This window comes from Lissotriton helveticus, chromosome 3_2, assembly GCF_964261635.1.
Source record: "Lissotriton helveticus chromosome 3_2, aLisHel1.1, whole genome shotgun sequence".
NCBI classification, from domain to species: Eukaryota; Metazoa; Chordata; class Amphibia; order Caudata; family Salamandridae; genus Lissotriton; species Lissotriton helveticus.
In genome coordinates, this window is record NC_136062.1 from 116,631,691 (window position 1) to 116,646,685 (window position 14,995).

The 14,995-nt window shown below is 43.7% G+C and overlaps 1 protein-coding gene across 4 annotated transcripts in view; it reads right to left on the reverse strand.

The window, feature by feature from the left end:
- NEDD4 (NEDD4 E3 ubiquitin protein ligase) overlaps positions 1-14,995 on the reverse strand; it is a 2,078,892-nt gene that overhangs the window by 1,338,612 nt on the left and 725,285 nt on the right. For all 4 annotated transcript variants that reach the window (XM_078684873.1, XM_078684874.1, XM_078684872.1 and 1 more), the window contains one exon: positions 4,775-4,877. In XM_078684873.1, the coding sequence (XP_078540999.1) occupies positions 4,775-4,877 (103 nt within the window). The remainder of the gene's footprint in view (positions 1-4,774; positions 4,878-14,995) is intronic.

The following is a 14,995-nucleotide window of genomic DNA, read 5'->3' on the forward strand; positions in this document are numbered from 1 at the left end:
AAGGTCTCTAAATATTCCACAAAACTGCACTGATGTTGTTCCACAACATTTTTGATTCAGCCCACATCCCTCAACAGAGCGATATAAGCCCCTGGCAAATTTGAGGCCATTTACATTTAAACATCATAACAAACTGTAAAATCTGGCTTCGATAAGAAGGCATACAAACTTAAGGCTGCCAATGTTTAACCTCAGCAACATTGGTGTATATCTGAGAATCCATTGCAAAATTTAGACATTGGGATGTCACAGAGCAAAGCAAAAAGGGATGATAAAACTTTACTACTTGTTGAATAGTTGACTAGAATGCCACAGGTGTTGAAACTTTATTTATTGCTAGATCAATTAACAGATCAATTAACAGGGAGTCGGGGACTGTAGTATATGTTTCTGGCATTCGCCTGGGTGGGGGGTGGGGGGGAGGACTGCCTTACACGTAGAGTGCAGGACCCCAGGCAAAACTTCCTGCTCAGGAAGTGAGAGGTTGCACCTAATTTTCAATACGTGGTGTTCGGAGGCCCTATATTGTCCTTCATATCCTCCCCCTATGATCATGTGTCATCGAAGCTGGTGGAAAGAGATCCCAGTGCCGGTAGCGGAGGGTCCCCACGCGGCCAGAGGTTGGGCTAATACCGGAGGGAATGGCGCAGGTCTCACAGGACAAGTTGGGGGCTCTTTCCTGCTGGCCATTATTTACATGGTAGTGGCGGACCTTGGCCTACTCAAGGAGGACCAAGTTAGCTGAAAGCATCACAGCTACTGAGCTTGAACCTACAGGGAATAATCCAAACAACAGGAGATTTGAAGATCCAGATGGAGGCTGCTCTAGATAGGGTTCGCGCACTGTAGCCCAAGGCAAAGAACTCTGAAGGTCATGCTCAAAGGAATAATATACGAGTGGTGAGGATGCCTGAAAAAGTCAAAGTCATGGACAATGTTGCTTTCCTTGACAGCTGGCTTTAACACGTCATGACCCCGGAGGGCCTCTCCTCTTTCCTTGCCCTAGAACACATGCACAGGGTGTCAGCCTGCCCACCATCACCTGGCGGTGCGCCTCGCTCTGTGGCCAACGTTTTACATTTCCGTGTCTCAGATCACATCTTAAATTGCAAATCAAATGTTTTGGAGATATGTGTCAACCAAAGCAAGGTGATGATCTTACCATACATTACCTTGTCTGTTCAGAGGCAGACGGCCTCGTTTCTGAATGCCAAATGGAAGCACATAGAATTGGGTGTTAAGTATGCCAAGTTATACCCTGCAGGTTATCACTGCCCAAAGAACCATGTTCTTCTCGGATCCAGGTGAAAGTGCCCCATTTTGCATAGTTACACACTTTTTACCTGATATCTGATGCACTTTGACTGAATGTGCACTGGGTCCCTGCTAATCAGGTTCCCAGCGCCTGTGTTCATTCCCAAAAAGGTTAATCCTGTTGCCACAACTGGCCCACATATAAGTCACTTGTAAAAGGTAATCCTGCTACCAAGGGTCTTGTGACGAGAGAGGGTCTCTAATGGCTGCAGATTGTATTGTACCACCCTGAGAGACCCCTCACCAAGCACACACCTTCTGCCATTGCAGGCTGTGTGTTTTGGTGCTGTTAAACCTGATGAGCCGACATGACACACATTCTTGCGTACCATGGCTACAAACCACTGTTGTGGCATAGGTAAGTCACCCCTCTAGCAGGCCATACTGCCCCAAGGCAGGGTGCACTATACCACAGGTGAGGGTATATCTGCATGATTAATATACCCCTACAGTGTCCAAGTCCTTTCTTAGACATTGTAAGTGCAATGAAGCCATATTAAGTACATAGGCTGGGAGTTTGTCATTACGAACGCCACTGCTCCATGATGGCTCTACTGAATGCTAGAAACAGGGAGGTGGAATTCCTATAGCCCAACACCGAAGACATATTGTTTGGGTCAAGGGCAACACATTTTCTTGGGTATTTTGTCCTTGGGACAAGTAGATCCACCCCTCTTGGCACAAACCGTTTGGCTGACAGTTTACAGTACCACATTATGGATCAGGGAAGGGCATTATCTGCAGTTAAGATAATATTTGTGTCCATGTGTTAATGCTGTTTTAACACTGTTCAAACTTGTATTTATGGTTCATTAATGCAGAGCCTTTATTATTAGGGTGGGAACTCAAAGTAAATGTTATAAGCTCGGACTGCACTATTAACAGTGGTTTCAGTATAAAAATGTGTAACACTTTTTCAAAGTTTAGCAATATGAAGCTATGAATAATGCTCCCAGAATGCTCTCTGATTAGATGTAAATATTTTCAGAAGCTTGAAAGCAAGATTGAGGATTCTTTGCTTTCAAAATAAAATGTTCCCAAAAAAATGCAAGGAGGAAAAAAACATTTAGCTAAACTACTGTAAAATTGTAGGTACCATTTCTTTGCAGCATCATTTAGTAAAATGTGTAGATGTATGCTAGTATTTTCCCAAAATATTCATAATAGAAAATCAGTGTAACCATTTTTAATAGGATTATGGGAAACAAAAAAACAAGCATTGGCAAAGCCAGTAGGGCTGAAATTGGTAGTCAGTCTTTTGGTTTTGTCAATGTGTGACTTGTTTTGGCATGGTTTTTGTAAAACCTTAATGGTGTGGGAGCTGCCGGGCCCTAACCATTATCACAAACACTGCCAAAAGCAAAACATGATTTTGGTCTCAAAAAGCACACATTGCCACAGTAGTTCCTGGCACTGAACAAAACTACTTTGTGTGTCGATATGCTCCTCGTGAAAGAGCACTCACTGTAAAGCCAGCCGATAAACAAGGAGAGAAAGACACAATTTAAATAAACACAAATGGTCATGGTTAACAATAGACCGAATTAGGGGCCCAATTATTAAAGAAAGTCTCAAAAGTGCATCCATTGCATTTTGCCTTGAATTAAGTGAAGATATATGGCTTGTGTGAATTAATAAGAATTTACAGAAGTAAGCCAAGAAATAGTACTCCTAGAAAATATTGTGAACTGCATTTTAGCATGAGAAAATATGCAGGTGTAGATTTGCTCTATTGCTTACCAGTACCTTCAGTCCCAGTATGAAGATCAGCGGAAATGTGACAACATAAGGGAACTGCTGGTATTCAATCCCTACTATGGCATAATCTGAGCGGCTATAGCAGAGGCTTATATAATGAGACTGCTGTCATAATTTATCGCTGCATTACATGGCATAAAGTGGACAAATGGATTTTGTTACAGGACAAATAGATTTATGAGGCAACCTGCCACATGGACAAGTAAATATTTTATTAAATTTCACACCCCTGTCGAAAGCTTGATATCAAACTTCTCTGCATAATAAACAAACACTGATGCCAGTGTTGGATTTACTATTAAATGCACTCAGAGAACATCTTAGAGATGACCCCTGAAAAACGGACAACTCTCTGGTGTGCAGCTGACTGGTCAGCACCAGCCTGCCACTTACAGACATGCCCCCTGAAGTGGGGGCTTTGCGCTCTAGTGGGTCTGAACCAAAGCCTGCTTGAGGTGGAGGTGCTTCTCACATACCCCCAAGCAGGAATAACATTCAACGCAGTGAGCCTCAAAGGCTTCCTGGCCTTCGTAATGCTAGTCAGGGCCTCTTTAGCTAGTGGAAATTCCTCCCCCTACCCAGCTCTACTTTGGCAGCAAAGTCGGCAGACAAATAAGTAGTCAGGAGAGGTGTGTCCCCTCTCAGCCAGGACCAACCCTAATGTGTCCAGAGTTGTAATTAAAAAATCCTCCAGGCTGGATGGAAGGATTTTAGGTAATCGGATTCGGGGATGTCCCTTACCCAAAGGGAGAGGAAATACAAAGGTTTTAGTCACCCTAAAGGTAAGTAGCCCATTGACTACTACCTGCCAGTAGCTGTAACACCCCATAATTCAGCATTTAGTGGCACACCAGCACCTTGATCCTCAGATTCATGTGACCCAAGAAGGATGAAGAAGTCTCTGTGCAGCCAAGCCGGAAGACTACTACTGATTTGATCCCAGCCCTACCGGCCTGTCTCCCGCTCAAAGACTCTGAAAAAAAGATGACGCCTGTCCAGCAGCCAGCAACTTCCAGAAACCCAAGGAAGACTGCCTGCACTTCAACAAAGACCAGATCTCCAGAGGAAGCAGCTCTGTCCACAAGAAACCCACTCCAGGGACTCAGGATCCAGCTGAAAACGCAATGCCTACCCATTCTGCACCCAACACCCATGGCCGAGTCAGAGTGGCCTACCTGCTCAGTGAAGTCTTCCCTGCTATCCTGACCTCAAAACCATTGGTGGCTGACCTCTCCTGGACTCCACGAAAATACCTGCAGCCTCATCTCGAAGGGTCTTTCTGACCATGACTGGCTCCGGTTAAGAAGTTCCGACTTCCAACAACACTCCTATATCCTCAGCCCCTCGACTTTGGGGAGCCCAGCCGAAGATGCCCAGGCATTCAACGACCAGGCAATCTTGCATGAATGGCAATTGTAGTGTGACAAGTAAGACTCCAGAGAGTCGACATTATCTCTAGGCAGAACCACCAAATTGCATTTGAAATAAAAAGGGTGGTGGTAGCCATTCAGAACATAAAATGGAATATAATGCATCAAAATGCTGAATCACTTTCATATGGATTGTGAGAAAAAACTTATGCTGATCGTATTGGTGGACATAATGTCACACGCTGACACGAATTAGATATCCAATGTTTTGCATGTATATGCCAATTTGTGGAGCCATAAGAATCTTTATCTTAACGTTTTCCTTCACATACCTCGGTCTCTTCGACTGGTTCAGTACTTTCATCTTCAGTGCCATTGTCTTTAGGCATGTAAGTCATTTTCAGTCGAAGGTTACCTTTAACTCGTGATTTGTGACTGTAAAAAAAAACATATTAATAACTGCACCATAGGAACATAATAATAAGTAATTGTTGTCATAAATGATACACATCACACATTTGTTCTAAACAGAGACTAGTGTGAAAAGTGTAGAGGCAAGATGACTGATCATTTTTGGTCTTGGCTTGCTCCAGTGGATGATGAATAATCCTACTGGGCTTTGGTCCAGCAGACCTTTCTACTCCAGATCTGAAAAGGATAAAATGTCACCTGCTTGACAGTGAAAGCATATGGCGATTGGTGGGAGTTTTAAAGGGAGGCTCTGACTGGCACAGCTGCTGCAGCGTGCGGTTGGGGACAGGAAAAGACTATCACTAATGCTGAGGTTGATGGAAGCGAGAAAATGACTTTGGCTTGGATGTGGTGTCAAAAGCACAAACTGTTGCAGTATCAATCAACTGTCGCTGGATTGTCAAGCCCATCTGCTGCATATGGAGAGGCAGGGGATGGTCACTGCTCTTGTGCCCAAGGTATTGATAACAGTGGGATACAGCTGTCTGCTAGGGTGCAGTCCACCTGCCATAAGTAGCAAGGATCCTTGCCAACAACTTGACACCGAACCAAGGTGCCCATTCGATCATTCAGTATACTCCTACATTGTGTAGCTGGGAAGTCAGCACAGGCGTTATCAACTTGGAGGAGGCCGAGATATCGAGTCATCTCCTTTGGGCTCTAAAACAGTGCTTGAACACAAGATTGAGCCAATCTTGCTCAATATGCTCTAGAGAGAACTTGTTTGCAGATCATGAAGAGGTCAAAAGCAACTGAGGAAATAGACAAAGCATATGAAAATACCTTTCTACAACTGCGGAAAACTGGGGGATGTGGAGAAGAGGTATTGGTGAAATAACCTGAAATTTCAGGGATTCCTGAGAGAGCTGATGGTCATTAGCTGAACTCTTCCTGGTGCCCTTGCATTACCAATACCTTGTATACTACGGGCCTCTGGAAACCGTGTTCAGTTGAAAGAGAACAAAGGACTTTTGGCTTCAACACTGAAATCTGAAGTTGCTTCACAAGATTTTTTTTATAATGTCTGAATGTTTTAGGTTTAAATCTATTTTATTGAGTTTCAGAGAATAAACAATACAAAACAATACCCTCACCTACATCCATCGGCCAGTGAGGTATAACTTGAGGAGAGAGACGTTAAAACAGGGAAGGTGGGAGGCAGGGAGGGTACACAGGCAGAGGGGGGAAGGTGAAAAGGACCGATAACGAAAATAGGGGAAGGGATATGCTAGACAACCCCCGCCTCAGGAGAACGCGATGAGTTAAGACCAAAGGGTAGGTAATACAGTCTAAACTGCTGCCTCCACATCTCTTTCAACTGGATGGTCTGTGTGTGTAAGGTGAAGTACACTGGACAGGAGAGTTGCCTGAAATGTTGAGCTAAAAATTGTTTACAAGGCCCCCAAGTTTTTATCAAATTGCAGAAACTTGCAATCTACTATCGCCATCAGTTTCTCTATCCAATTCAGCCACGTCAGCCTCTTATCTGTGCCACACCTGGACAGTATGATTTGCTTGGCTGAAGAAAGGGCAACGGTGATAGTCCTCTACCGTGCCAAGAGCAGGGGATACATCAGTGCATTGGAGAGGCAATACCGGATTATAACTGGAGAATCTGGGCAGGTCGGTCTCATACATCTTGTTAACGTCCGCCAGGGCATCCATGCAGTATTGTTGTAGTTTAGGGCAATGCCAGAGAACGTGTCAATGTACCTAAGTGTCTGCACTGGCTCCAGCATCCATAATCTCCGCCCTGCTTTCATTTAGCTTTTTATGTTGGAGTGTAATTCCAATAGTGCGTAATTTTAAGTAAGGGCTCCTTCCCGGTAGATCTATAGGCAGGCGTGCATGCTCAGTGCAAAATGTCAGACCACTCTCTGGGGAGTAAAGGGGCGGTCACACTCCAGCTCCCATCGCTGCTTTGCTGGAGATTAAGTGTTGGTTGCTGGAGCTTTTAGGAAGGCATAAATATCAGACAGGAGGCCTTTGTATGAGTGTCGGGTGAGGACCTATTTCTCATAGGGAGTGAGGGGCCGGCTGGCGTGTGGGCGTATATGTAGTTGGGTACCACAATGTCAAATGGCAGCATATTGCCAATTAGCGCTTGAGGGGACACTGTAGTTAGACTGGACCTTCGAGAAGACCATATGGCCACTGTTGTTGAACATGTCAGAATATTTTGCACAGAAAAATCATACTACAAATATACTTTTTATGTATATCTTCAAGGTACATTAAATGGAGTTAAGAATACCAACTCTATGCTTGCAAATATAACTACTCACATTTATTTAGTAGTCTATGTACTTTCTCCTATTTTTTTTACAGACAATACCTAAAAAACACCAATGTGATAGAATACGGTCTATAAGCCATTTTAGCCATTCATAAACTTTTGTGGTTGAGATACAATACTACAACAGACTGACTGAGCTTGCAGCACAATACGAGAATCTCTGTAGGTATAAATATAGCACTCCAAAAGGTAACATATGTCATTAATCTGCTAGCATTTTCTTACTGCTAGCTAGAACTGAAATACATTGGATGAATCCTACTGGTCTATAAACTAACAGATGGCCTAGGTTTTGTGACGACAGAGTGGAGTGTTGTGGAGCAAAAGCGATGCGCATGTCCAGGACTGGAACTTCACGTGCTGACAAAGTGATAGTAACTTTAGCTCTTGTGGAGTGAGTCCTTAATCCCTCAAAGGGCTGCTTCTTAGCCAGTACATAGCATATATTTATACAGAGAACGACCCAGCGCAAAATGGTTTGTTTCTGTACCGCTTGGACCTTCTACGCTCCCTCATGACCCTCGTAGAGTTTGTCATCCACCTGGAACTCTCTTGAGGAATCGAGGTAGAATGACAACGCTCTTTTTGGGTGGAGACGGCGGAGTCACTCCTCTTCTTTTAAAGGATGTGAAGGAGCTTAGAAAGTGAGCAAGGTGACTGATTGGCCCACATGGAATGGTGTTACCACTTTCGGCAGGAAAGAGGCCCTAGTTGTAGGAAGCTGGCTCTGTATTTACTATACATAGGTGAAGTATAGTGTTCACAGAGTCCAGTGGAACCCCAAAGGTAGGCAGAGGTAAAGTTAGATAGCACCTCACTCTCTATTTGTGGTAATGTGGTCGAGCATTAAGGCAGTATCAGAGGACAGTGTTAAGCATTTGTTGTACACACTCAGCGAATGAATTCACACAATCAAAGATTAAACTTCAGACCAATTGTTTTTGTGTAAGAATATTCTTTTAGTTATTTTATTTTCTAGAACTAAGCAAGCCTAGCACAAGTAAGTGATAAGTACTTTGCAGTAAATATACAGTTGTAATACAGTTTGGATTTGTAATAGTATATGCACTTTGTTTTGACTTACAGTATGGTTTCAGAGAAATGCAATAATTTGTAAATACAGTACATAGACTTGAATGGGCTTTTCAGTAAAATTACAGGTAAATTACTTTTCAGATTACTTTTCTTACTCAGAGTAGTGTACCTGGATACTACTCTGGAACATTTCCTGCAAACAGATAAGTAAAATCGTTTTTGTTAGATAGTGCAATTTTAAAGAATTACTTCAGATTTTCAAACTCCATGCTTCAAAACTTTTCCAAGAAAAACAGTCAATGTTATCCTATGGTAAATAGTGTTATCGGATGTAAGTTAAGTATTTGGTAGTGGGAGTTGAGGTTCTGGGGGTAGACTCAGGGGTCCCCCAGGGTCAAGAATGCACTCTGGTTACACCCTCAGCAGCACTAGGGCGGGAAAGTGCCGAGTGCTGAGGCCCAATGTTATCCAATAGGGGATAGGGGGCCTCTGGTTGGTGGCTGCTGACTAGCAGGCCATTTGTTTGTGGGAGCAAAGCTCCTGGACTTTAGCTCAGGGCAAATGGGGAAACAAAGTAGAACCAAAGGTGCGGCAGGGTGCTGTTTCAATGCCGGGCACCCCGTTGTTTTCAATGGGGAACTTCTGGTGTGCAAAGGCACTGCAGGCTTGGGGACGAAGCTCTTCTTGGTGCGACCACCACCCCTTGAGGTAAGTTGGGAAGTTAGGGGCTGTGGGGCGTCGGGTGCTGGGGAGGATTTTGGGGTTGAATCTTCTTACCAGCTCCTGGCCGCGATTGGGGGGACCTTCTGGATTTAGGCTGCAGGCGTCGGCTGAATTCTTGAGGCAAGTCAGGGGTTTCCGGACCTCGGGTCAGGATGGCTGGGGGGACCTCATGGTGGTGTTTGCCCATTCGAGCTCGGGCCGTGGACGGTGGGTGCAGAGTGGTGCTGATTTGCAGTCTCCGGCCGGGGCCAGAGGTTGCAGATGAACAAATCCGGTGTTCACAGGAGACAAAGTCTTTGGGGTTGAAGGCGTGCAGGTCCTCCGGGTTTTTTGAGGTTGCTGACTGCAGGACACACTGGGATTTTGCAGGACAAGGTTCGAGGTGGAGACAGGCCGGTAGGGCTGGGGCCAAGTCAGTGGGCGTCTTCCTCTTGTTAGCTGCTGCACGGCTGTTCAGTCCTTCTTCTTGTAGTTTCTTCTTGTCTGAGGAAGCAAGGTTCAGGGGTGCCCCTGAATACTAGATTATGGGGCGTTACAGGTAGGTAAAAGGTAGGGACCCGTGGGTCCCTTCCCTGGGGTGGGTACACCCCCTATTATGCCAACCTCCAGTGGGAGGGGGGCATGAGCCTGTCCATGGTTGGCTGAGTCCCCTCATCTTCAAGATGGTGTGAAATGAGAGTTGTGCTTCACCTCGCCTTCCCCACCTGTGGGATGGAGTTGGCAGAGGTGGGCACACCTCTCTTCCTCACTTGTTTTTCCCGCCGGTTCTCCTACCCAAAGTGGGGGTCATAACCAGTGACGACCAGTTTGGCCTGGGGAAGCTCACAAACATGGCAAGCCTTTGAATATTCTCCTTCGTGAACCCTGTCCATGCTGGCGGAGGAGGCTTGGCACCTCGCCAAGGATGTGCAATGTTTCAGGCCCCAGAGAGTAGCAGGCTCTCGACCCAGGGGTCCAGAAAAATGTCTGAAAGCAGCCACTCAGCCTGGACACTAGTGGTAGGTTAGTTTTCAGGGGGCATCTCTAAGATGCCCTCTGTGTGCATTTTTCATTAAATCCCACACTGGCATCAGTGTGGCTTTAATGTGCTGAGAAGTTCGATACCAAACTTCCCAGTTTTCAGTGTAGCCTTTATGGTGCTGTGGAGTTTGTAATGACAACCTCCCAGCACTATATACTCTTATTGCCAGCACTGCATTTACAATGTCTAAGAATGGACTTAGACACTGTACAGGGCTCATGCACCTGTATCCTCACCACTAGTATAGTGCACACAGCTAGAGGGGTGACTGACCTGTGCCAGGATAGTGGGTCGTAGGCATGACACACAGAGAGGTGTGCCATGTCGACTCTTCACTATGTTCTGCACTAAAACACGCAGCCAGCAAAGGCAGTGTGTGAGTGTAATGGTTCAGGGTCTCTAAGGGTGGTACAATAAGTGCTGCGGCCCTTAGAAACCTTCTCTGCTCACAGAGCCCTAGGTTTCTGTGGTACCATTTACCAGGGTCTGACCTGTGATCAGAGATGCCAATTGGGTTTAGGCTTCAATGCAGTTTAAGGGAAAGAACATAGGCTATGGGTACCTGATTAGCAGGAGCCCAGGGCACCCTCAGTCAAAGCACATCAGTAATTCAGCATAGAAGTGGAGGCAACCATGCACAAAGAGGGCACTTTCTCACACTAGTGCTAAGCACCGATTTATCTGGAAAAACAGACGAACATGAAGGTTTGGATGATAAAGCCTGTATCTCACTCACCCTTTGGGCAGAAGTTATCACCATTAGAAAGGATATCTTGATTGTGAGCAGCCGGAGGGGACAATGATGAAGAGGCTCAAAAGGAGTACAGATCAGAAATGTGAGAATCAAATTACTATCCCACTGAGGTATAATGAAAAGGGAAGGAGGGAACATATGGACAAGACCTTTAAGGACTCAATTTACAATAGGGGACTGAAATAAAGAGGGTTGATGAGGCAGCAACAAAAAAGCAGACCGAGCAGAAAAGTAACCCTTGAGAGTATTCAGAGCAGAGCCCTACTGGGGAAGGAAAAAAAGAGGAATAGCAGACAGAGAAGCAGAAAGAGGGTCAATAGACTTTTCTGCACAATATAGTATTTATTTATTATTTATTTATTGTAAAGTTTTGTATAGCGCGAACAAGACCCGTGGGTATCAGAGCGCTTAACATCAGAATAGTTGACTAACATCAGTGTTGACATTACATGAAACAAAACAGATATGAGGTATATAATAAAATGAATATGATTATGTGACAATATATATGCAAACAAAAACACCTGTGCAATTCGCATTAATATGTGGGGTAAGGCTAAGCTTATATCATATGCCCATGTTCCCCGTCAAGGTGAGGTAGGCGATGGTACGGTTTTGGCATCACAAAGTGTTAACTTTTCTAAGGACAAAGCCGTTATGAGGTAGATAATAGTATGGCTATGATTGTGTGAGACAATATATATGAGAAACAGATACCATGCAATTCGTATTAAGATGTGGGGTAAGGCTAAATTTATATCATATGCCATATACCCTGACAGGAGTGAGGTAGGAGAGGGTAAGGTTTAGGCTGTGCGAAAAAGATATATTAACACATTGCCCTTCAGTGCATTAGGTAAGAGTACCTCTGCGTCTCTATATATCGCCAGTCTTGCGTCAATAATTAGCTTTCATATTATTCAGGTTGGAGCTTCTCCTTCTGAGAGCAGCACTAGATCAGGGCGGCGTATCTATGCAAGGTATTTGCTCATCATGAGGCTCTTTACTTCCCGCTTAAATGATGCAATTCAATTTTTTTTTATTGTTTAGTTAGTTAAAACCATAACAATTTAAAACCAGAATATCAAAGACAAGCAAAGAAACATTGGGAAGATAAAAAACAAGTCATTGTGATATAAGAAAAATAACCATACGTCATTTCATCTCTTCTGGTTATTCTAAAATCCATTGTTAAAGAAAAAGAAGCGGAAAGAAAAAAAATAAAATTAAAATAAATAAATAAACGAACAAATTAGAAAGATAAAAAAAAAAAAGAGGGAAAATACAGTACGTTAAGTCCAGTCGTCTTTTTCCTTAGCCAAGTTTCCAGTCTTTTACGGAGCTTAGTTGGTACTCTAGGGAATTTAATCGGACTGCCCTTCAGAGGGTGGGATCTTCCTAATATACATATGTACTTTACATCTCTTCTTTGATCTAAATTCATTATAAAAAAATACAGTGCAGTGTGGACACCCATATTTCCCTTTGACCGCATTTCCAGATTTTTTAACAGAACTTAGTAAATGCCTTAAGGAATTTAATCAGTCTACCATTCAGAGGTGGATCTTCCGGATTTAGGCACGCTGTGATTGCCGCTCTGCATGACCTTATTCCTCTAGTATTAAAACTTGATTTTAAGAGCTTAACTCGCTCATTATATAGTTTGTTACATATACAGATTATGTGAATGAAATCTTCCTTCTGGCAGTTACACAGCCGGCAATGTTTAGGACCTATATACGCCCAAGCTGGCTGGTCTGCCAAAGATGGTAGTTTACCAAAGCGTAATGTCATTAATTGTTTTTTAACAGACATTGAGAAAGGTATGCTCAAATAAGGTGCCGGAGTAAGAGACTTATAGCTATTTATCACCATCCAGGCGTGTGACCTTGTTCGGAAGATGTTTTTGTCCCACAGTGATGAATTAATTTTTGAAGCTTTATTTAATGCTTGTTTAAACGATTGGTATGGCAGGTTTTTATTCCATAACTCTGTTGTGCATGTAATTGAGAGTGATTTGAACAGGTATTGATGAAAAGGGGAAGTTTTGTCCTCATTTACTTCCACCCAAAGTGCTTCATTGATTTGCGAAGTAGCTACATTTTGTTTCAAACGGTACCATGTTTTAACTGTCGCATACATTCTACCCAATTCTTCGTTTAGTATGCCGAATTCCAAGCGCACCTGGGCTGGGGAGGCTGACCTTTGTAACTGAAATGTTTTTTTGTAGACAGAAGCTATCAATTGGTTTAAAACATCTCTGTCTTCGCCGTGAAAAGCGACACTCGCGTACGTTATTGTTGGTAAATCTTTTGCCTTCATTACGGCAAGCAGGGGTTTATATGAAGGGCCCTTCAGTTTCTTCGCCAATAGGCTGAAGGCAAATGTAAGGGCAGTTGTTCTCTGTGCCATATACCCTTTTTGCTCTGTGTGATTTCTTGTGTTATCGATGTAAAAACCCAGGTATTTGTATTTTTTTACCTCCTCTAGTTGTTTACCGTTAAGCCAGATTGTCTGTTTACCTCTCATTTGGTTCCCGATTACCATTGTTTTGGACTTAGATGTGTTTATTTCAAGTTTGTTCTCTGAAACGTATGCTGACATTTCATGCACGCTTCTTTGTAGACCAACTTTTGTGTAGCTCATTAGCACAACGTCGTCGGCATATGAGAGATGAGAAAGTCTCAGTTTTCCGAGTTTTGGTGGTTGGGAGTTAATACGGTCCAACCTTTGTGAAAGGTCAGACAAAAACAAATTAAAAAGGTGAGGGGCCAGGACACACCCTTGTTTGAGTCCTCTGGTTGTTTTTAGTTTCCTTGATAGCCTGGATCCATCACCAATTTTAATTCTTAGCCACGTGTTGGAGTAGAATAACAATAACCCCTTTAGTAGCCTTTCGGGAATGGCCCATGCTCGAAGCTTTTTCCATAGGAGCTGGCGGTCGACACTATCAAAGGCGGCTTTTAGGTCTATAAAGCAGAGGTGGAGATGTTGTTTCCTCTGCTTACATTTATTTGCCATAATTGATAAGCCTAAGATATTTGTTGTCGTCCCTATGCCTTGCCTGAAGCCTGTCTGGTTGGCTGGGATAAGGTTGAGATTATCAGACCAAGCCTTAAGCTCTTCTAACACCAGAGAAGTGTAATATTTGGCCTCGACATCCAGGAGTGCTATTAACCTGTAATTTGCCGGGTTTGATCTGTCTCCTCCTTTAAATATTGGAGTCAGTATCGATCCTTGCCAATTTATCGGTATGTAGTTTGAGAGCTCTACCTCTTGATACAAGGCAAGTAGTTGTTTACTCCAAAATGGTGTATCATGTTTGAAAATTGCTTGGGGAATTCCGTTGGGGCCAGGAGCACCTTCGGTTCGGGCTTTCTTGATTGTGCGTATAACTCCTTCGCTTGTAGGGAACGTGTGAGTTCCTGCTAGTGTCAGTAGGCCTTTATCCTCTGTACCCTTCATCCCGTTAATCGAGTTCATTTCTTTATGTGTGGTTTCATCTTCTTCTGAGCTGGTGATTCCCTTAATCCCAATTGATTTATAATTTTCCTCCGCTGACGTCTGGCAGTTTCTTTCTGCGGTATCTTGAGTGTTTGTCTCAAAAAACCTCAAGGTAAGGAATTCTGCCCAATCGCGTTCTTGGATATTTGACGAAAGTGTATTCACTGGTCTCTGCAGTTTATTTATGGCCAGCCAAAACTGTTTTGAATTTGTTTTCTTAGAGATGCAGAGCAGTTCTGCCCAGAATTTGTCATTCGTTTTTCTTTTTTCTTCCCAGAGTTCTTTTTTGTATCGTTTCCTTAGCTGCCGTACACTGTCCCAGGCTGTAGTATCAGGTGCTGTTCTTTTTAGCCTCCTTATTTTTTTTTTTAGATTGCGTTTCAAGGCTCGTAGATCTGCAGTTATTGTATTTATTGGGTGCTTTTTTTGGCCATTATGTCTTGTCTGCCTTTCTCCAATTGTCATTTGAGAAGAGAGTTCTGATGTGAACTGATGCAATATTGCGAATCTTCCTAATGCTTGGAGGAAGAGAATTCCAGATTCTAGGGGCAGCTCCAGAAAATGCTCTGTCGTAAGTCTTTTTCTTTTGGAATCTGGCTGGCCGCAATAGCAGTTCGGCGGCACTCCGGGCTGGCCTGTCACCTCTCGATATCTTAATTTTCTTGGCTAGATATCTAGGAGTGTTGAAGTGAAGCGCTTTATGGGCGATACATGCTAACTTCATTTGGATTCTGGCTTCATAAGGTAGC